This window comes from Gekko japonicus, unplaced genomic scaffold, assembly GCF_001447785.1.
Source record: "Gekko japonicus isolate JY-2015 unplaced genomic scaffold, Gekko_japonicus_V1.1 scaffold1230, whole genome shotgun sequence".
Taxonomy (NCBI): domain Eukaryota; kingdom Metazoa; phylum Chordata; class Lepidosauria; order Squamata; family Gekkonidae; genus Gekko; species Gekko japonicus.
The window spans coordinates 10,210-33,613 of record NW_015160249.1 but is presented as its reverse complement, the minus strand read 5'-3'; the positions used below and the strand labels follow the sequence as shown (position 1 = coordinate 33,613).

The 23,404-nt window shown below is 45.5% G+C and overlaps 1 protein-coding gene across 1 annotated transcript in view; it reads left to right on the top strand.

The window, feature by feature from the left end:
• LOC107112859 (zinc finger protein 883-like) overlaps positions 1-22,971 on the top strand; it is a gene marked incomplete at its 3' end in the record, with an annotated part of 37,357 nt that extends 14,386 nt beyond the window's left edge. The window contains exon 4 of the mRNA XM_015414058.1: positions 22,872-22,971. Coding sequence (XP_015269544.1) covers positions 22,872-22,971 — 100 coding nt within the window. The remainder of the gene's footprint in view (positions 1-22,871) is intronic.
• Positions 22,972-23,404: the final 433 nt, after the last annotated feature.

Here is a 23,404-nt window from a genome sequence, read left to right as displayed (position 1 = left end):
ATTAAGAAGCAGAAGAGGAGGAGATTGGATTTATACCCCTCCCTTCACTATCCAAAGGCGTCTCAGAGCAGTTTACAATCCCTTTCTCCTCCCCTCCCCACAACAGACACCCTGTGAGGTAGGTGGGGCTGAAAGAGCTCTGAGAGAACTGCCCTTGAGAGAACAGCTCTGAAAGAATTTACAACTAACCCAAGGTCACGCCAGCAGTGGAGGAGTGGGGAGTCAAACCCAGTTCTCCCAGATTAGAGTCTATGATCCTAACCAGTACACCAAACTGGTGTCTTATTAAGTAAATAAAACTTTGTGTTTTCTGTGCTTTGCCGGTTTTTAATGAGTTGGACATAATTAAATGTGTCAGAGGTTAGTGTGGGAGGTCTTTTTTCAATTGTGTCTAAAGCTCTAAATAAATCCTCTTGCAGGCTCTTGAGACTCACACCTGGGGCCATGACTGATCCCCATGAATGAACCTGACCCAGTTTGCCCCCATTCATGATGTGGGTCAGTGAAGTTCAAGAGCCAGAGTGTTGGGTTATAACTTGGTGGATCTGGGTTCAGATCCACAGTAGGAATGGAAGGTCTTTGTATACCCTTTATCCTGTCACATTTTCAGGCTAACAGATAGTTGTAAGCAGTGTTCCCTCTGTGCCAAGTTAGTGTGTGCTAGCTTTTTTATTTATTTATATTTTATTATTTTCCACATAACATGTTTACAACACAAATCTCATACATTTTTGGAGTGATATACAAACTGTTTCTTCCAATTATACACTATGGCACTGCCAGTGTCTACTTAGAGTGTGTGTGTGTGTGTGTGTGTGTGTGTGTGTAAAGTTGTTTTCTTATTCACTGCCAGTGGTTGTTAAACAATTACTATCATCTCCTCGAACTCCTAGACAAATAATACGTAATTTAATAAACAGTTCACTAATAACTTACTATATTATTTCAGTTAGGCTTTAACCATGAACCACGCGCTGTTTCTCATAATATTCTATCTCCGAAGTTTTATATTCTTTAATTACTATCTTTTGAAACAATATCTATTTCTTCATAGTGGAGTTCTTAGAGGTTGTCACCTTACTTTGGGTCTTCGGAAGAATCCGAAGGGGGTCTTTTCCTAAGACCCCGCCCTGTGGGAAGTAGTGGGGGAATTCCTCCCAAATGCCTTACCCGCCCTGCTCCGATTATATATAAAAATATTCTTTTAATCTTCATTTCTCTCTCTGAGGGCTCCAGAAGTTATCAGAAGCTCTTAAAAGTTCCTGTGTAGTTCTTAGGGCACGTCTCTATTGAAGTTTATTATATAGCTTCTTTTTCTAAAGTTCTTAACATATCTTCCCCAGATTTGACATCATGAACAGTGAAGGCTCTGCCTTTATGATTTCTTGAAAGGTGTCCGAGTGGAAGCCAGCGATAACGAATATGTCTTTCTGCTAAACGTTGTGCAATTGGTTTCAGGTTCCGGCGTGCTGTTAGAATCTTATATGGTAAATCTTGGTATACTTGAACCCAAGTGTCCTCCAGTTGAAGTCCATTATTCATCCTGGCAGCTTCTAACACAATCTTCTTTGCTTTAGTGTCAATTAGTTCAGCCACTATATCATGGATCAAAGCAGGAGAGCCTGATTCAAACAGTATGCTTGACTGATTGGTGAAGCCGGAAGTGCCCATAAAGTCTTTATCCATTGCAAAATTTGGGGAAATCCCCCTAAGTTTGATTTTCCTTTCACAGGCTTTGATGTTCAAGAGTATAATTTTACTTTTGCTCCATGCTTCAAAAGTCCTTAGTTCTTCTATTGCCTTTGAATTTTTTGCAGCCTCTGTCAACGCGTTATCTGTTTTCTCTTTCAAGTCTATTATATTCTGATTTTTTTTTAAAGGAAAAAATGCAAAAGCACCATTTATTAGTTTGTGTAAAATATTAATATTTCACAAAGAACAGTTTTATCCGGTGCTCCTTAAAATCAGTCCAATGTCCGCCTGCAGCTCAAAGAGAGGCACTGAGTGGTCAATGGAGATCTCATTGTTCATGGCAGATTCATATGAACAGCTACCGTGGTCATTTTGGAAGTGTTATAATGTGTGCACCCTTGTCATGGGAGCAGCCTGCACATGATGGAATGGCTTGAAAAAAGGTGGCTGGCATGTGACTAGACAAGTGGGACACTTGGCATGGAAAAATTTGGGCATTTATCCTTTTGATCTCAATTTGGGCATTTATCCTCAGATCTCAGTTTCTGGAAAGTTAGATTTCAGTTTCTTTGAAGAGCCAGTTTGGTGTAGTGCAAAGAACAGTTTTATCCAGTGCTCCTTAAAATCAGTCCAATATCTGCCTGCAGCTCAAAGAGAGGCACTGAGTGGTCAATGGAGTGGTTCATGGCAGATTCATATGAACAGCTACCCTGGTCATTTTGGAAGTGTTCTCATGTGTGCACCCTTATCATGGGAACAGCCTGCACATGATGGAATGGCTTGAAAAAAGGTGGCTGGCATGTGACTAGACAAGTGTGACACTTGGCATAGAAAAATGTGGGCATTTATCCTCTATTTGGCACAACTGCTGTTCCTGGTACATTTTGCTACCATGATGGAATATCCACAGTCCTGAGAGAAGTGTCCACTTGTAAGTGCTGAGAAGCTTAATCCTACCCCCCCTGCTTACATTTCACCAGATTAAAATCTACAGTATAACAAGTAGGAAAGTATCTGACAAAGTACACCAACAGTTCAAACCTAACACACTGAGAGGATGAGCATCTCTAGATCAATGTCGTTCTATGCATGAGTGGTTCCTGGAATTTAGGAACATTATTGACATGTTCATTTATTTTTTAAAAAAATCTTTCCTGCTACATCAAAAGGTGTTTGTTATGTCTAACGTGATTCTTATAAACCTTTTGGATAAAATGACAGATGACAAAAATCAGTGCTGTACATTTAATTAAAACCCTGTCTGTAACAAGCGGTGTGGAAAGTCAGATCTCAGTTTCTGGAGAGTCAGGTTTCAGTTTCTATGAAGAACACCGACATCGAGCTTTTAATGAATTGGGGTGATGATTTCCTTCAGTTCTTTTTTCATTTCTGAAAACATAGCTTGTATATCCTTTTTTGTTGTTGAATCCTCGCGTTTCCTTTTGCCCATTCGAGTACCTGCTTCTTTGTCTGAATCTGCTTGGGGTGGGGGGGGGAGTCCTCCTCCGAAGTTTGCATAATCCTCTCGGTTTGTTGAGGTTCTTTGACGCTTTTCTTTCCTCCTTTCCCTCCTCTTGGCCTCCCCATTTGTCTCAACAAACAGCTTTTAACTTTGGAGTCCTCAATCTTATTTTGGCGTTTTTAGGAGCTCAGACTGCTTCAGGAGGCTGCTTCAGTCTTGACCGAGGTTACCGCAGTGTGAGCCAGCTCACAGGTTTTTTTAGCCTCCAGCTCACAGAGTTTGTCTTAGCTTAGGAAGGGATGGCTCCAGAGCAAACTAAATTTATGCAGTAGCAAAATTGCTCGCTCACACCTTTAATGCCGGTAGCTCACAAAGTAGGATTTTTCTCACCAATTATTTCATATTTCCCTTTCTTGAAAGATCCCATAGTGCTTCCCCTTTTCAGGCTTCCTTCTCTTCTTCCCACCCCACAGCCAACATTTTTTTTTTGGCCCCATTATCCTCAGCTTTCCCTCTCTCCCTCTCCAGCATCCTCTCCCTCAGAAAACTTTCGGCCCAATTCTGTGATGCTGGCCACTGGGCCAGGCCAACCTGCATGGCAGGGAGCCCTGAAGGAATGGGGGGGGTCGCTTTTCCCTCTGCTCCCCCCCCCCCCCGTTTTCCTCTTTCCCCCCCTTTGGCCTCCCCCACTGGCATCCCCCATATCCTCTCCTTCCCCCCTGCCTTATTCTCTCCTCAGCCATTCACCAACCTACCTTTTATCTGTTCTCATCTCCAACAACATTCATTATTTATTTACTTCATTTATACCCTGGGTTTCTTCACAGTGGGGACCAAAGGGACTTGCATCACTCTCCTCTGCTTCTTTCTATCCTCACAACAACCCTGCGAAGTAGGTTACGCTGAAAGTTTGTGACTGGCCCCAAATCACCCAGGGAGCTTCCACAGTGAGATGGGGATTCAAACCTGAGTCTGTGAGACCGTACTCTGAAGCTCTAGCCAGTACACCATACTGACTTTCACAGGGTGGCTGCTGTTGAACAGGATCCAGCAGCCAGTCCTAGGTGTCATGCAAGTCAGGTAGTAATCAAGTCACTCAAGTGGATGCTGCCAGGCCTAGGGCTGCCAACTTCCAGGCGGAAGCTTGAGACCTCCCAGAATTCCATGGAACTCTAGACAACAGAGAACAGTTCCCCCGGAAAAAATGGCTGCTTTGGAAGGTTTATTCTGTGACATTTTAAATCCTAAACTGCTGTCCGGCTAGGCTGTGGTAGATTGGCTAAGAGGGGACAAACTGCAACTAATCCCTGAAAAGAGAGAGGTAATGTTGGTCGGGAAGGTGGGGATCTTGAATGACATTATTTTCCCCACTTTTGATGGAGTTTGGCTGACCCTTGCTGACTTAGTTAAGAGCCTTGGGGTTATACCAGATCCAACAGGAGTGCTGTAGAAGCAAGTGAACACCTCTCCGAATCAGGCCTTCTCCCAACTCAGCCTAGCCCATAAGATGGCCCCTTACCTTCTGGCCACCTGGATCCATGCCACGGTGACATCCAGAGTAGACTACTGTAATGCACTGCCCGTTTGGTCTTCCTTTAAACTCAACTCAGAAGCTCCAGTTGGTGTGGAATACCACAGCTCAGCTACTATTGGGTCCTGGATCAATAGCCCAGGCTGGTCTGATCCCATTAGATCTCAGAAGCTACGTGGGGTTGGCCCTGGCTAGTATTTGGATGGGAGGCCTCCAAGGAATACCAGGGTCGTGACCCAGAGGCAAGCAATGGCAAAGCACCTCTGAACGTCTCTTGCCTTGAAATCCATACAGGGTCACGATAAGTCAACTATGACCGGTTAATGACAGGAAGCAAAGAGTAGGACTCAACTGGCAATTTCGGCAATGGAGGAGAGTAAGCAGTGGGGTCCCACAAGGTTCAGTATTGGGGGCAGTACTATTTAATGTATTATCAATGATCTGGAACTAGGGGTGAGTCGTGTAGTGGCCAGGTTTGCAGATGACACCAAATTATTCAGGGTGGTGAAAACCGAGGCTGATTGTGAAGAGCTTCAAGAGGACCTCTACAAATTGGGTGAGTGGGTGACGATGTGGCAAATATGGTTCAGTTTTGGCAAGTGTAAGGTGATGCACATTGGGACAAAAAATCCCAGCTTCAAATATAGGCTTATGGGGTCTGAACTTGGTGTCGTAGTGGATAGCTCAATGAAAGTGTCTACCCAGTATGGTGCAGCAGAGCTGGGGAAAAGTATGGAGGAGGAGGGCGACCAAGATGATCCGGGAGGGGGGGGGGGAAGCACCTTGCCTATGAGGAAAGGCTGAAGCATCTGGGACCTTTCAGTTTAGAAGCAAGACGATTGAGGGGCGGACATGTTAGAGGTTTATAAAATTATGCATGGGGTGGAGAGAGTTGACAGAACATTTTCTCTCCCAGAATCCTAGGACTGGCCCCAGCTCCTGCCAACCCGGCAGTTCGAAACCAAGAAATTGCAAGTACATAAATAGGTACTGCTTCGGTGGGAAGGTAACAGCATTCCACGTGCCTCAGAGTTTAGTCACGCCGGTCACGTGACTATGGAAATGTCTTTGGACAGCGCTGACTCTTCAGCTTGGACACACCGCCCCCTAGAGTCGGATTTGACTAGCTTTTGAGCAAGGGAAACCCAGCGAACTGAAGGGCATTGTTGGCATTTAATGGCATATAGAAAAACAGAAGATGAGCAAGTGAATGAATCTGAGACGTTGCAGTAGCTGTTCTTAGCAACAGTGATTGTGTTGTCTGAATGCAGGTGACAGCAAAGGTGGCATCTGGGTTTATTGTAAGCACTGATATCAGAGTCCATGTTCACATTAGAAGTTGTACTACTGAGGGTGAGGAGTTGTTTAAGACAGGGGGCTGTCTATGGACAAGAAAAGGTTTGCACACTAATAAATACCTGTGTGGAGGAGACCTCTCTCCTCTAATCCCCCATTTTTCCTGCCAGCCGCCTTTTCCCTTCCCTGGCAGGGATTTCCTCTTCCCCTTCTGTCTCTGGAGCTGCAACGGGAGAGCTTATGGCCGGGGACAGAGGAAGCACTTGAACAGGGAGGGGGGGTCCAAATCCAGCCTCCTCTCCCAGAAGCCGGGCTCTGTCCCTTCCCTCCCAGAAATATTGTTAAAAACTCCCAGACGGGCACTTTCTGGCCGCATTGGAGGTCTTCTGTTTTTTTCTCCAAAAGACAACAGAAAGAGCCAGTTTGGTGTAGTGGTTAAGTGTGCAAACTCTAATCTGGGAGAACCGAGTTTGATTCCCCACTCTTCCAGTTGCACCTGCTGGATGACCTTGGCCAAGCCATAGTTCTGGCACATCGGTTCTTGAGAAAGAGCATTTTTGTCAGAGCTCTCTCAGCCCCACCTACCTCACAGGGGGTCTGTCGTGGGGAACTCTCTTTTTCCTATCGTTCCGAATCTGGCGAGATCATGAGCGGAATTGAGGGAAACCTACCTACCACGGAGGGGGACTCTGGATCGGTCCCACAAACCTCCGCGTCTTTGGTGTTCACGACTGCAGCCTCGTTGGAGGGTGCCGTGGGGGGAGCGATTCCCCGCCTGCCTGCACATCTGTCTTGGCCGCCTCCGACCCCTTCGCAATGGGGTCCGCGGAAGACTCACCAGCAGGATGATTGGACTATGTACAACACCCAGGGCACCCGTGAGGTGTACTCCCGTCGGGGGAGCGGATTACGTGAGAGTCTATTTGACAAGGGATTGTTCCCGGAGCCGGGGGCTACCTCGGAGAAGGGGAGCCCCGAGCGGGACCTCGAGGAGTGGATGTTCGAGCCGTCGGGACCGCGGGGCCACGCAGGAGATGAGGAGGGCACCGGAGTCTTCCCAACGGAAGAGGACTATGACCCACCCCCGGACTACCGCCCTCGGGACCCCATCCCGGAAGAAACCACCGGGGAACGACTAGCAGAACTGGAAGACTCGGTGAGAGACTTGTTGCGGGCATTCCAGGATGTGATGGAAGGTCTGCCGGGAATGATGGACGTTCGAATGGCTAATTTCCTTGACGCACACGCCGCGCAGCAACAAGTTGCTCCTGCACCGGGACTTCCCGCGCCGCCGATGCCTGCTCAACCGCTGATGGGACCTCCGCTGCAAGCACCGGGAGTTCCCGCGCAGCAGGTACCTGTGCAGCCGCCGGTGAGACCGCCTCTGCAAGTGCCTGTGCAACCGCCGATGCCGGGGGGTCCGCCGGTGCCGGGTCTGCCGCCGCCGCTGAGGCCAATGCCAGCGGGGCCACCGGTTGTACCGGGTTTCCCTCCCAGGGGAGTTCCGGGTCAGCTGGGCCCGTTGGTAAGGCCTCCACGGCCCAGACCCAAGGATCTACTGGAGGCTACCTTCGACGGCAACCCAGATGAACTCGCTTTCTTCACGGTGAGGGTGCATAAATTCGTAGAAGAGAGTCGACACCTGTTCCGAAATGAAGCTGGTCTTATTGATGTCATCTCGGCAAGACTGAAAGGAGACGCCGCCACATGGTATGTTGGACTGCACAATGACCGCGGTCCGGAACTTTTGAATTTGCGAGCATTCATGTGGGCGCTGCGGGCGAGATTTGAAGATGTCAACGCGAGTCAAAGAGCTAAAGCGTTTCTCCGCACCTACCGCCAGAACAAGAAGTCGGTTCGCGAGTACACTCTGGAATTCCACAAGCAAGCAGCAAAGCTCCGAGACTACCCTGATCATATATTGGCTGAGATGTATCGCTTGGGTCTCAACGCAGACATCCGAGAAACGGTTCTGAAAACTGTCAACCCTGTCTCCCTGATGGCCTGGACCCAGGAAGCTGAAAATGCTGAAGACCGGCTCACCACCATCAAACTCGACCTGGCTGCTACGACCAACAGACCCGCCGCTGCCGGTGCCTCCAAACCCAAGCCTCAACGCCTGTCGGAATCAGCACGAGAACTACGTATGAAGATGGGGCTCTGTCTCAAGTGCGGGGAGAAGGGGCACTTCGCTGTGGATTGTGGCAGCCGTAAAGTACAGCCGCCTACTCCAAGCCCGAAGACACCGCTGACGGGGAAGAAGGGGATGGCTAACCCGCGTTTCTCCAAAGCTCTGCAGGCGGCCCAAGGTTCGGAGGGAAACGAACCGTCTGCTGCCGAGTCAGAAGAAGAGGTGGTGCCTGAAACGGCGGAAAACGACAACGGCCTGTTGTGAGAGGCGCAAAACGACAAGGCCATTCTAATGCTGCGCCCAAGGTGGTGAGAGAAACCCCTTCCCTATTTTTCGTGACTGTCTCATTAATGAATCCGCTCCTGGGAACCCACGTTAGGGTGAGAGCGTTGATTGATTCTGGGTGTGGGAGGGATCTCATCAGCCCTAGAGTGTTATTGGCACTGGAAGCGGGGATAGTCCCCTTGAAGTCTCCCATCATTTTTACCCAGATGGATGGGGCACCCATGGAACCTTGTACGCACGAGACTATGGCTTTGCGGTTGGGGGCGGGCGATCATTGGGAATCCAGATCCTTCATTGTCACCCCTAAATCGCAGTTCGACTTAGTACTGGGGAGTCCCTGGTTGTTTACCCATGACCCTTACATCTTGTGGGAAGAAGGGGTTGTCAAATTTGTGTCGGCTAAGTGTGTAGATCACTGCTGGGTGGACTCGTGGGGGGACCAGCCGACCGCGCAGTTCCCCTGCGGCACTTTGCAACCGGAAGAGTTAGCTTCTTTGCCTCGAGAGTATAGAGACTTGGCGAAAGTGTTTGGCGAAGAGGAAGCTAACGAATTGCCCCCCCATCGTTCTACTGACTGTGCTATTGAACTTTTGCCTGACTGTAAATTGCCCAAAGGTAAAATTTATGCGATGGGGCCGGCTGAGAAAGTTGAACTGCGGAACTTTATTGATAAAAACCTAGCCCGAGGTTTCATTCGCCCGGCTTCCTCCCCTTTCGCCGCGCCTGTACTTTTCCGAAAGAAGAAAGACGGGGGGCTTAGATTGTGCACTGATTATAGGGGTCTGAACGCTGTTTCTTTGTCCAATGCTTACCCCCTCCCGCTAATCAAGGACTTGGTAGCTGAGGCCACCAAGGGCAAAATCTTCTCGAAACTTGACCTCCGAGATGCATATTTCCGTGTGCGCATTCGGGAGGGGGATGAAAGTAAGACTGCATTTAATACCCCTTTGGGGCAGTTTGAGTACCTCGTTATGCCCTTCGGCCTTCAAGGGGCTCCGGGGGTCTTCATGAACCTAATCAATGAGGTCCTACATGAGTTCTTGTTCAAAGGAGTGGTCCTTTACCTTGATGATGTGTTGCTGTACTCTCAGGACCTCCCGTCGCATATTAAATTGGTGCGCCAGGTCCTTAAGCGACTTTATGAACACCACTTGTTTGCAAAGCTGTCAAAATGTGAATTCCACAAGACATGCATTGACTTTTTGGGCTATCGCATCTCTGGGGGGACGGTTGAAATGGACCCTGCTAAAATTCAGGCTGTACTTGACTGGGAGCCCCCCAGGACCCGCAAACAATTGCAAATGTTCCTCGGATTTGCCAATTTTTACAGAAATTTCATCCAGAATTTCGCTCAAATTGCCCTTCCCCTGACTGATTTGCTAAAGACCAAGGGGAAGGGTTTTGATGCTACGAAACCAGGCGCCCCGCTTAAATGGTCCCCTGCTTGCGCAGAGGCTTTTGAGAAACTTAAACTGATGTTCACCTCTGAGCCAGTGCTGGCGCGCCCTGATGAAACTAAAAACTTCATTGTCCAAACTGATGCCTCGGATGTGGCAATGGGGGCCGCTATTTTGCAAGAGGGGGAAGATGGTCGTTTACATCCCCTCGCATTTGTGTCTAAAAAGTTTTCTGACGCTGAACGAAACTGGGGGATTTGGGAGAAGGAGGCGTCAGCGATCCGGCTGGCTCTCTCCACTTGGAGGCAGTGGTTGGAGGGGGCGCAACTGCCATTTGAAGTCTGGACTGACCATAAGAATTTGGAGATGCTGAAATCCCCCCGTTCTCTCAACGCTAAACAACTTCGTTGGGCGGACTTCTTTGCTAAGTTTCGATTCACTCTTCGTCATTTCCCTGGGGCGGCTAATTCCCTGGCTGACGCGCTTTCACGCCTCCCACAACATGACTGTCAGCGTGAGATCATCATGGACTCTGTTTTTTCCCCCTCCCATCTGGGGGGGGCCGTGGTCACCCGGGCGCAAGCGCGAACGATTCCACGCCCTGCTGAGACTTCGCCTTCCCTTTTCCCTGTGGGGGGTGGGGCGTGGGTTCAGAAATATCTGTCTGCTCTTACTGCTGAGGATGATGCCTCCCTTAAGACATTAACTGATTGTGTCCGTAGCCCTGAAGGTCTGATTTATTCTGGTGACAAACTGTATGTGCCTATTTCAATGAGAAGGGAGGTGATGGAATCTGCTCACGGTTCAAAACTGGCAGGGCATTGGAGTTTTGTTAAATCTGACAGCAGCCGGCTGAAGCATCTCCTGGAGACGACAGGACCCATTTATCATTTGTCTGCAGCACTGAGAGGGTTAAACCCACGGAGTTGTTTGCTAGAGAGGCCGAGCAAGGACGGGGGAGATCGGAAATGAGGAAAGGTTCTTTTCCGGGAGGGGCGGGGGAAAGTTTCGAAAGGGCTTCAGCGAAGCAACCGCAGGGGGAGAGCCTTGCAGCAGCCGGATGGCGGGAAAGTTTCCTCGGAAGTAAGTCACTGGGGGGAAAGTTTTGAGATCTTGGAAGGGAGTCAGGCTGGGATCCTTCCCGGCCACGGTTGTCATGGGGTTGCCAACTCCAGGATGGCAAATTCCTGGACATTTGGAGGGGGGGGGTGCATTCTAGGACAGGACAATTTTGGGGATGGGGAAGCCTGAGACGGGAACAGGTCCTTCCTGCAATGCGAGGATTTCCTCCAGGGCAGCGAGCTGATCTGTGTCAGCTGGAGGTCGGTTGTGATTCTGGGAGTTTGCGTGTGTGTGGGGTGTGTGTGATAATGTCAGTACAAGGAAGGTTCAGAGTATGAATCAAGATGGAATCAAAGTATGAATCAAAGTATCAAGATGGGCAGCTGTGTTAATCTGTCTGTAGGAGTAGAAAAGAGTCCAAGAGCACCTCCAATATGAACAAAATTTGTGGCAGGGCAGGAGCTTTCCTGACTTGTTCCCTCTAAGCTGTGGAGTCTTGTGAGCAAAAATTCTACTTTTGTGAGCTGCTGGCATTAAAGTTGTGAGCGAACGATTTGGCTGCTGCATAACTTAGTTTGCTCTGGAGGCATCCTTCCTGAGCAAAGGCAAAAAGTGTGAGCCGGAGGCTTAAAAACTGTGAGCTAGCTCACACTAACTCAGCTTAGAGGGAACACTGTTGTCCTGAGTCAGAGATATTTTGGTGTCTGAAGACGTGAGAAGTGACTCACAAAAGCTTCTACCCTACCTCACATTTTGTTAGTCTTGAAGGTGCTGCTAGACTCTTACTCTTTTCTAACGTATGAATCTAACATTCTGATGTTGCTCACTGTAATCTGCAAAACAAACAAACAAAAAGCAGGCCTTTTTTCAGTTGGATGCGTATAAAAGGGGAATGGGGGAAGGGAACTCCTGCCTGCATTGGGATCAACCACAGCCCCATCCCAAGACCCAGATGCATTCCCATTGTGGGGCCAGAGCTGCCAGCAGGTGTCTATGGCCTACCCAGCAGAGGCAAGGAAAACCTTATTAAATAATTGGTTCTGAAGGTGCAGAGAGCAGTGCCAGCAAAGATCATGGAAACACCATCGACACCTGGAGTAAACAAAGCAGGGAGTGCCGCAGGTGTGGGTTTGAGTACCCAACCGCAGCAGTATTTTGCAAAGTGGATGCACGGGGAAGGAACACGGCTGTTCCAACAGCATCCCCTCTGCCCCATCACTCCACGGCTCACTTGGTAGAGGCAGCCCTATCACAATACAAAATTCTCCCCCCTACAGTGGGGTTTGGGTGGGACGAATGGCATCCCTTAGCCAGGCGAGAGAGGTGCAGACCCCCGGGGCAACACAACCGGGAGAAACAGAAGGGCACCATCACAGGAGGTGTGGGGTCAGGTCTTGCAAAGGGGAAGCCAACCATAATACAAAGCTCACCTTTTGGTGGTTAGGAGGCCCAGAAAGGAGTCCAAGATGGAATCAAATATAATGAATAGAGTAGACCTGACTCTAGATAATGTCAGTTCTGTTAACACTGTTTTATTGTTTGGGTATACTTCTTTTGGAGTTATCTCAGTTACAAAGCCTTTTAAGGGCAGTTTACAATCACTTTATAATAGTATACAGCTGAAATTTCATGCTTAGGTATCACATAGAATTATTCTTATGTCCTATGTATGCTATTTGACCATAATATGTTTGCTCTTTCTGTAATGATTTAACGCTTTAATAAAATTTAGAAAAAAGAAAAAAAATATGATGACTCATTCATGCTGATTGGATGGCCCCAGTGCCAAGCATTTTGGCTGGTCTCCCTCCACCCCCCATCTACCGTCTCCCTGAGGCGGGGATGCCGGTGTCCAGAAAGAGCCTGGAGATGGTCTCAAATTACAACTGATCTCCTGACTACAGAGATCAGTTTGTGTTCAGAACATGGCCGCTCTGGAGGGTGGACTCTATGCCATTGTACCCTGTCCTTCCCAGCCTCCAGCCCCAAACTTCCAGGAATTTCCCAACCCGGAGTTGGCAACCTTGTGCATTTGGTAGAGTTTGTCATCTCTTACAGCTTCTCTTTCTCCCAGCAGCACTGGGGTGGGCTTATTTCATGACACGCTTAGTAGCCATCCAAAGTTGTTCAAGGACTGGGCTTATTAGGCTTGTTCCCAAAAGAGGCTGGACTCTGGAAAACGGTCCTTCTGTCAGGGTGAGTTTGAATATAGGGCCAGGGGGAAACTGTGATTCTTCTCTGGGTGAAAGACTTGTCACCTACGGCCTCCTTCTTAAAGGAGAATGGAGATTCTAGGGCTCCAACCGTTTACTTGGGCTGGTTTCCCTTGGAAGAAGAAAGCCGTGGAGCCTTCTGGGGCCTTGGTACTATTATTTTAATGACATATATACTGGCAGAGCTGAGCAAGGGTGGAAGCCAGAGGAATTCCCACAGAGTAGCAAGTCCACTAGCCCACATCAGATGCCCAGAGGGAGTGTTTCTGCGCCTCAAGATCCTTGAGCCAAATCCCAGCCTCTCTTCCTTTCTCTCCCAATCTCAGCTGCTCGTTCTTCACACAGACACATTCCTGCCCCTTCTCCTCAGCTGGGTGCTCAGGCAGAACTCTTCCCTAACACTTCAGGGCTGTCGGAAGAGATGCAGGCAATGGTAATGGGATCACCAGTCCCCCTAGGGACAGACTGAGCCTATTTAAGGAGAGGCTAAGCTTGTAAACATCCTTAAAGAGCCAAACAGGGACACTTAACTTTCCTAAAGAACCATAGGGGTACCGTATATCTCAAATAGCTTGGTTTGTAATATAGAGAAATGATATTTAACCTGGTCTGCGTGCCACAAGAAGCCCTTTTGTTCTGATCCACCAGGGCAATTCTCATGTGTCTCCTGAGTAGCCCTGGAGCCAGGGGTGCTGGGGGGGGAATTAAATCCCCACCTGCTTCTTCTCCTCTGAGGCGGATCGATCATTCTCTCTCACACACACACCCCAAAGCTTTTTCCATGAAACTGGAAAGTTACTGCACTTGGCACAGCCACCCACTGCTGGGGCTCAGCCAGCCAGGAACTCCACCGTTCCCCAACGAGTGCAGAGTCCGAAGCATGGATCGAAGCCTCGCTTGGCCTCCAGTCCCCACCAGAGCCTCCCCAAGCTCCCAGCCTGGCAGGGATCAGAGCGCGGCAGCAACGACGAACCAAGCCAGGGGCAGCAGGAAGCGGATTGCCCAAGAGCTCTTCTGATGGTGGGCTTGACCCAAGCCCCCCCACCCCCCTGCTGTGGGACTGATGGCACTAGGCAAGCAGGGGGCTGCATCTTTCCCCAGGTGAGAGGGGTAGGATTGAAAGGAAGGAGAAATAGCAGTACACCATTTTGAGGCCTGTCCCGCTACTTGGGGAGGGGCTGTGGCTCACTGGCAGAGCATGTTCCCTCTAAGCTGTGGAGTCCTGTGAGCAGAAATTCTACTTTGTGAGCTACTGGCATTAAAGTTGTGAGCAAGTAGTTTGGCTGCTGCATAAAATTAGTTTGCTCTGGAGCCATCCCTTCCTGAGCTAAGACAAAAATGTGTGAGCTGGAGGTTAAAAAACTGTGAGCTAGCTCACACTAACTCAGCTTAGAGGGAACACTGATCCCAGGTTCAGTCTTCAGCATCTCCAGTTAAAAGGGTCAGGTAGGAGATGACGTGAAAGACCTTTGCCAGTACGGCGCGATGACGGGCGGACGCTCAGTTTGTGCTGAGCCGCCCGATTCACCTTCGCTTCTTTGCGAGTCTTCCGGGATCCCGGGAGAGCTCGCCCAGCCCTCCCGGAGAGAGGGGTGGAGCAGGGGGCGTCTTTTTGGGCCCCCCCTGTAACTGGCAATGCGGGGGGTGACCAGAACTGTCCCAAAGTGGGTGCGACGGAAGGAGAAGAACATGGCCGCCATGTTGTCCACAGACGCTGCCATCCGGTTTTTTAAACTTCATTTATGTTGGAACAAATTGGAATGATACATCACATTGAAAAATAATTTTGTGCAGACGCTGAGCGTATTGAGGGAATTATTATACCCCCTTGTGGATTTTTCCCTTTCTATGGAAAATATGGCCGCAAAAATTTGTTTGGGGAATGGAGAATTACAAGACTGGAGAGGGGTAAGGAAAAAAAAAATTTCTGCTGAAAGTAGCATTATCCTTCAGGAGTGGTGTAGCCTGTATAACTGGAAATTTAAGTATATGGGAGTGTTTGAGTTAAGAGTTAAGAAAATGGAGGCGGTGGAGACTAATGAGGAGATAAACATTTGTGACGTTACGTGGGAACAGTTTAAAAAAAATTCTGATAGAAGAAACGAAGCAAGCATTTAAATTGGCCTCCGAGAATGTTTTCAGAAACCCACAGAGCATACCCCTGGAAGTGAAAGACAATAAAGAAATAATACAAGAAATGCAAAGAAGGGGGGAAGGGCAGGAACAAGAGCAGGAGAGAGAATTCCACGACATTCAGACTTTGCTGATAAATGATGAGACACAGGAGATAGACATTCACAAACGTGTTTTGGAGAAACAAAGAAAATTGAAACCGAAGTCAGGAGTAAGTAGAAAATGTTTGCTAAAACTTTTTTGGAGAAGAAAAAAGAAACCAACAAAAGGGAAAAGATTAAAGAAAGCTTTAAAGACATTTAAAGTCTTCAAACAACTAAGGATAAATGTAAAGGAAGGTGGAAGAGACTTTTTGGAAATGAAATTGCAGGAGTACAAGGACTTACGACATCTAAAAGAGGATGGGGAAAATCGAGATAAAAAAGACCTGGAAGACAGTGTCATTGTAATGATTGCTATTATTAGTTACAAGTTAAAAGCTTTCGGTCGTCTCTCAACTTGGAATTTAAAAACTGGCAAAGTAATGGTGTTGGGATGAGAGAACTGTGATCTGTAAGAATTTAGTATTTGTAATTTTGCTTTAGCTGCCTTGCCATAAAATAATTGAAATGGGATTTATTGTTGGCAAAAGTAGGGTTAATATGTTTGTTATTTCATTAAATAAATTATTGTTGGTGATGATATATACTTATGGGATTAAATGAATTTATAGGAATGTAAAAACCGAAGAAATATATCACAAGTTAAAAATCTTCGGTCGTCTCTCAATTTGGAATTTTATAAGCTGGCTGTAATGTATAAAGTAATGGTGGCGGGATGAGAGAACTGTGATCTGTAAGAATATAATTTAGGCCCCGGTCACACGGGCAAGAAACTGCAGAGGAGAAGCGTGGCTGTTTGCCCTGGGGCAAACTACTGCGCAGTTACGCGATCAGACCTCCTGTGGAGGTACTGTGGAGGTTCCATGCCAAGGGAGAGGTGCCGATCACAGGACAAGCCGGCGCGCAACGAAGAAGCGCGCGCCGCGGCAAACTGTTTTTTATTTTTGTGTACATGACAAATGCGCATGCTCCGTTGGGTGCGCATGCGCATCCACAGAGACTTGGACAAAAAAAACCCACCTTATTTGCAAGGGGACATGGGCGGGCGCCGGATGCCACCGGAAACGCGATCAGACGCCCGCCCTTGCCCCGCAGTTTCCGGAAACTAGTACCTCCAAGGTACTAGTTTTTTGCCACGCAGTTTCAGCTGGAAGCCTCGGTTGAGCCACGGGAGTGCTACGCTTCCCAGATGTGCTGGTGAGATCGCGCCCGGAAACTCCGCCTGTTTTCCGTCTCACTTGTGTGGCTTCTGTTACGTGTGACCGCAGCCTTAGCATTGGTAATTTTGCTTTAGCTGCCCTGCCATAAATTAATTGAAATGGAATTTATAGTTGGCAAAAGTAGAATGAGTTTAGTATTGCTTAGGATTAATATGTTTGTTATTTTGTTATATAAATTATTGTTGGTGGGGGTTTTTAATGTTATTTTACCATAAATTAATTGAAAAAGTAATTTAGTGCCGGTAATAGCAATTTGTTAAATTGTTCAAGATTAGTGTGTGTTGTTGGGTATATTTGTTATATAGGTTATTTTTTGGTGAGGGCAGGTCTGTGATATTGTATATTAATTAAGCATTTTGATTTGATAGGTGAAGGTCTAGGAATATATAGTCTTTTTGACAAAATTAGAATGAAGGATTATTAGTGATTGATTAGAGAATGAATTGTTAAAAAATTACTTTAAAGAAAAAGGTTTAACAAGAGCAAGCAGATATGGTAGTTGAACTTTGATTAGAGCAATAGAATCTTGTGTCATGCAATGATGAAATTACAGTTGGTTAGCATATGGATAGAGAAAATATATAATTTATTTAGGTATAACCAAACTGCTAGATCAATGTGATGTATTGAGAAAAATTGTGGTTGGTCTCTGTGTGTGTGTGTCTATTAAGCATTAAAAATAAATATATATATATATTTTAAAAGACCTTTGCCTGAGACCCTAGAGAGCCGCTGCTGGATTGGAAAGTCGAGACTTACTTCAATACACCAAGGGTCTGATTCAGTACAAGGCAGCTTCCTGTGTTCTTGTGTGTGTCCTTGCCTAGGGGCAGCTTGAAGCCAGCATTGTGGCCATCACCCAAGCCAGAGAAGGTGCCCTGGCCTGAGGTAAAGGGGATTGAGAGGCCCTCAGAAAGACTCTGGAAGGGGCCAGATCCTCATTTCTCTGTTGCCAACCTTTATAACACACCCTTCCCCCTGGTGGGATGACAAACATCTGCTCTGCCGTGACCTGGAAATGATTCTGTCAAGAACCCAAACCTTGGGGGGGCCCCGGGTCACTACTCTGTGTACCTGAGCAGCACCCAGTTCAGTAGAATCACAAAGAGAGTGCAGAGAAGTAAAGCAGACCCCTTTTTATAATAAAGGTTTATTAAGGATTTTAATATAAGACATCGCTAAACAGCACACACACTTACCAATAGGACTGTTGCAGAGCCTTGCAGGGCTTGGTGCCGTTCCTGCTGGCGGTGGAGGGGGAGGGAGAAGCCTTGGAGGGCCAGGAAAAAAAGCTAACTGTGCTATCTAATTCATGAAATGCTTGGTATTACATGGCACCTCTTCCCGCTGTAGCTTAAGTTACTCTACATAAAACTACTCATCGTGATGAAGCAAGAAAATATCAAGGCATACCAGCATGGCATGAGCATAAAGGTAGCACAGTTTCCCTCTGGTCTGTATCCGTATTATCTATATATCTAATAGCCAAGGCGCCCCCTGCGTGTGGATATCTAAATCCACACATCGGGGGCACCTGGGGGGCAGAAAGATTTTGCTGCACATTTGGGGCAATCCCCAGATGTGCAGAAAAATCTAAAAAGTTGAAAAAAGTATACGGGGGATACTTAAATCCCCCCAAAAGTAAAAGAGCGTTCCCTGTGCATGCGCAGGGAATGCACTTTCCAATAGGACTGTGGCAGAGCCTTGCAGGGCTTAATGCCATTCCTGTTTTTTTCTGGTGGTGGCGGCGGGGGAGGGAGAAGCCTTGAAGGGCTGGCGCTGGGAGCCGCGGACATTGTTGCTGTCGGCAGGAGGGGGTAGCCTGGCGGCCCCGCAGCAAAGAGCCACACAGGGCTCGCCGCCATTGCTGCTCGCGGTGCCGGGGGGGGACCCTGGAGGGCCGGTGGCTAGACTCAGCCGCAGCTGTTGCTGCTGTTGTTGGGTGTGTGTGTGTGGCCCTCCTTTGTGTTGAGCTCCTGCTGCTTCAGCAGGCGAGCCACCCGGGAGCGCCAGGGAATACTCCCCCCACTCCACGAGTATCGCGGGTCCCGCCTCTTGTCCTTTCTATCTCTCTAGGAGCAGGTGTTCCTAACAACCCAATCAAAGGTCCTTGACAGAATATTCCCCTCCGTTCTGGTTACACAACTGGATACGGGTTCTCACAATTAACCAAATACCACATTCTAAAGTCTGGCTTCTCCCCACAATAGACACCTTGTGAGATACGTGGCGCTGAGAGAGTTCTGAGAGAATTATGAGTGACTTACCCAAGGTCACTCGGCTGGCTTCATGTGGAGGAGTGGAGAATCAAACCCAGATCTCCACTCTTAACCACTACACCAAACTGAATGTTAGCTGCAGGGAGACTCAAATCACGACCACCTGGAAGTCAGACCAGGCCACGTGACAATCATGTTAACCCTTGGAACTGGGGTGCTTTGCCTCACAGATCCATTCCCCTTAGTGTGATAAGGAAAGATAAGGAAGTAGTAGGACTTAGAACAAGGGGGGAAGAATTTAAACTCCTAGCATTCGTGGATGATCTAGTATTTATAATGGAAAACCCAATAACCTCATGGCAGCGTGTATTGAGTAATATACAGGAATTTGGGGGGAAAGCTGGATTAAAGCTTAACCTGAAAAAACTAAATTTATTAACAAAAAAATTGTGAGGCTAAAGTAATACAAAATTTACATCAAATAACAGAGGTGTTGAAAAAAATTAAATATTTAGGAATAACGTTATCCAACAGAAATAGTACAATCCTGGAAGACAATTACCATAAATTATTAGACGGAATTTAAAAAGATCTCTTGAAATGGAGAAAAATACAGTTATAATTAATGGGGAGGATATCGGCCATAAAAATGATGATACTACCAAAAATTTTATTCTTAGCTCAAAATGTACCTATATTAAGAAATTCCAAATTCTTCATAGAGATGGATAAAGAGATTAAAAAAATTATTTGGTATCCAAAAAAAGCAAGAATTAGATGGAAATCACTCCAAAAAAGAAAAGAACAAGGGGGTTTTGGATTGCCAAATTGGAAAATATATTATCAGGCGGCAGCCTTAACCTGGACCAAAGATTGGCTAACGTTAGAAAATGTCAGAATTCTAAATTTGGAAGGGCATGACCTGAATATGGGCTGGCGTGCCTACATTTGGTATGGAAAAGATAAGATTCATTCAAATTTTAAACAACATATGATCATGGATATGGAATGAAATCAAAGAAAAATATTATAAGAAAAACCCCTAAATGGGTCTCACCACTAGAAGCATACATAAAACCATCTCTCATTATCCCGTGCGATAGGGAAAATTACCAAACATTGTTAGATGAAAACAACAAATTAAAATTAGAAGAAACTCTGTTAAAATTATATGAATTAAAATTAACCTGGTGGGAAGCTATGCAGCTCAGATCTAGACATGCTAAGGATGTGGTAGTAGGATTTCAAGAAACACGATCACAACTAGATAAGATTTGGTTATCCTTGAGTGATAAACTAATTCAGAGAATATATGGTTTCTTGTTAGAGGAATACCTGCAAAATGAAATGGCTAGTCAAAATATATTGGCATGGATAAAAGACCTAGGTCACACAATAGATAGAGAAAAATGGGTAAATACCTGGAAAAAGTTGAAATATGTAAGAGCGATCAACTACAAAGAAAATATATACAAGGTGTACCATAGATGGTATTGGTCCCCAGATAGGATAGCAAAATGTCACCCATCGGCATCTAAATTATGCTGGAAATGTACCAAAAACATAGGGACTTTTTTCATATGTGGTGGCGCTGTGAGAAAGTCAAGAGGTATTGGGAAATGATTCAAAAACTTGTGGTCAATATTATGAAGCTAAAGATAATTTTAACCCCGGAAATAGCCTTACTGAATATGGTACCAGAGGATTGTAAATTTAATGAAAAATATGTATTAACATACATAATGACTACTGCAAGAATATTATTGGCCAAACACTGGAAACAACATAGAGTCCCAACAAGAAAGGAGACACTAGAAAAATTGATGGAAGTAGCAGAAATGGACAAGTTAACTTTAATTCTTCAAGGGAAAGATGAAAGTGTGTTTATTAAAAGATGGGAAAGATTTTACAACTGGATGTATAATAGATAGGAAATTTTGACTCAAATGTATAAAGGAATAAAGGAATAAAAATGTGCAATGTAAAAAAACAAACCAAAAGGATGAAGGAGGAAAATATGTTAATGTGAATTGAGGAAAATCATAAATAAAATGGGGGTGGGGGAAGCCTAGCCTTTATTACCATTAGTTACTATTAATATTAAATGTTAGACATTGATTATTACATTAATTGTCCCATTACATCTTTATACCACTACATTTGTCGTAATTAAACTATAATCAAAGAGTACATTTTAAGAGCCTTTCAGAAAATAGAAAGGATAACAATAACCTAGGTTCATATATATGCCAAAAACTATTTTTATGGTCTTAAATATAGCATCATTTCAGAGAACACTTATATTTATACCATTGTAGTATTGTCTGTAAGAACCTTAATTATATTAGTGCAATTATATTATTGCCTAAGCTATCATTATACTGATATAAACATTAAAAAGCATTATAATAACTTTAATACAAGTCACTCATTTTTCATCTTTACTTATAATAAGCATTCTCACCCAAAATTTTAAGTCCATTTCAGCATACACATTTTAACTTGTTCTGTTCCTATATCGTATTGGAGTAAAAGTTTGTACATTCATCCGAATAGATGATCTTTCTGTTGAATGATTATTTTTTCAAAATCAGTTAAGTTCCTTAGGTTTTTTTTGAGTTTGGGTTTTTTTCCTGTATCCAAAGGAGGTTGTGTAGCCCCTCTGTGTGGTCTGCAGTTTCTAATTTCATTAGTCTGTCATTTGGATTTTTAATTTTTTTAATCCAATCTGCAATCCAGACCGGGCTCGCTGCTTGGTAATATAGCTTACACTATTTTTCTTGTCTTGTAACACTTCAATTCTGATTCTTGGTTTTTTGCTGTTCCATATGAACATATTTATTTGCTTTTGCCAATCTTTCAAACGTTTCTCTTGTATATTAAATTGATATCATCTGGAATAAAGAAAGAAAAAATTATTTTTGGCAATATATGCATTTTGATTGATGAAATTCTTCCCAGCCAGGATAATTTTAATTTAGACTATCTTTCCAAATCTTCTTGTATTATTTTCCAGAACACATCATAATTATCTTTAAATAATGTTTCACTTTTCCCAGTTAAATTTATGCCCAGATATTTAACTAGATTTGTCATTAGTTCACATTTTCTTAATATTTTCCTCTTCTTCCTTTGTTAAAAATTTGAAGATTTTTTTGGGTTTTTTAATTGTTAATTTTAAATTCCGAGAAAGAGACAAATTTTGCTATTTGTTCTATAAATTTTGGAGGGCTATATGTGGGTTAGAAATTGTCATAGCAATGTCATCAGTGTAACATTTTAATTTAAATTCCTCCCCGTCTGCTTTCAGTCCTTCGATTTAGAGGTCTTATTTTAGCTGCAAAAATTTCCATTGCAAGAATAAATTAAAATGGTGATAGTGGACATCATTGTCTGGTTCCCTTTTCAACTTGAAATCCATCTGTTAATATTCCATTAATTAAAATTTTTGCATTTTGTTTTGCATATATCCAGTTTCCAAATTTAGGTCCACAGCGAGTGAGTATCCTTGATGGTTATGTCAAGGGAAAAGGCAAGGAATAGCCATGGGGGATTTCTGATTCACTTCTGAGCAATGTTTGGTTTGGTACAATCATACAACCCGTTGGGTTAGGAGGGATGGAGGCCTTCTGGGGGCTTGGAATCTGGAGGCTCAGAAACTCCTTCTGGGGAAGAGCTCAGCTGTGGCTCTTGAAGCGTTGTAGTATCCTTAAATTCTAGATAATCTGAGGAAAGGTGGAGAGGTGGTTAACATCAGCCAAACTGGAAAAGTTCAAAAGGCTGTCAATCCTCTCCTACTGCAGTCACATAGATTCCTTTGGACCTTACCAGCCCTCCCAGGTACTAACAGAATCTCTCTATTTTATCCAGCAGAGGATGATCAGAGGAGTGAGGAGGATGAGGAACTTCATCTGCAAATGCCAGACAGAGTTGAATATGAAGACTTGAAAGAAAACATCAAGATTCAAAGCAGACCTAAGAGAAAGAAAGGCGGCCATATGGTTGAGAAGACAGATGGAGAAAGTGAGAACCTTCAGTTTCACCAACGAATCCACACAGGGGAGAAACCTTTTCAATGCTCAGTGAGGGGAAAGAGATTGTGGTTTAGTCACACTCTTCAGCTGCACCGAAGAACCCACATAGGGGAGAAACCTTTTGAATGCTCAGAGTGTGGAAAGAAATTCACTTGGCGTGCCGCTCTTCGGATGCACCAAAGAACCCATACGGGGAAAAACATTTTGAATGCTCAGAGTGTGGAAAGAAATTCACTTGGCGTGCCGCTCTTCGGATGCACCAAAGAACCCATACGGGGAAAAACATTTTGAATGCTCAGAGTGTGGAAAGAAATTTAGTCAGAGTGGACATCTGCAACAGCATCTGCGAACCCACACAGGGGAGAAACCTTTTGAATGCTCACAGTGTGGAAAGAGATTCAGTCAGAGTGGCAATCTGGAACGGCATCTAAGAACCCACACAGGGGAGAAACCATTTGAATGCTCACAATGTGGAAAGAGATTCAGTCAGAGTGGCACTCTTCAGGAGCATCTAAGAGCCCACACAGGGGAGAAACCTTTTGAATGCTCAGAGTGTAGAAGGAGATTCAGTCATAGTGGCGCTTTTCATCAGCATCTAAGAACCCACACAGGGGAGAAACCTTTTGAA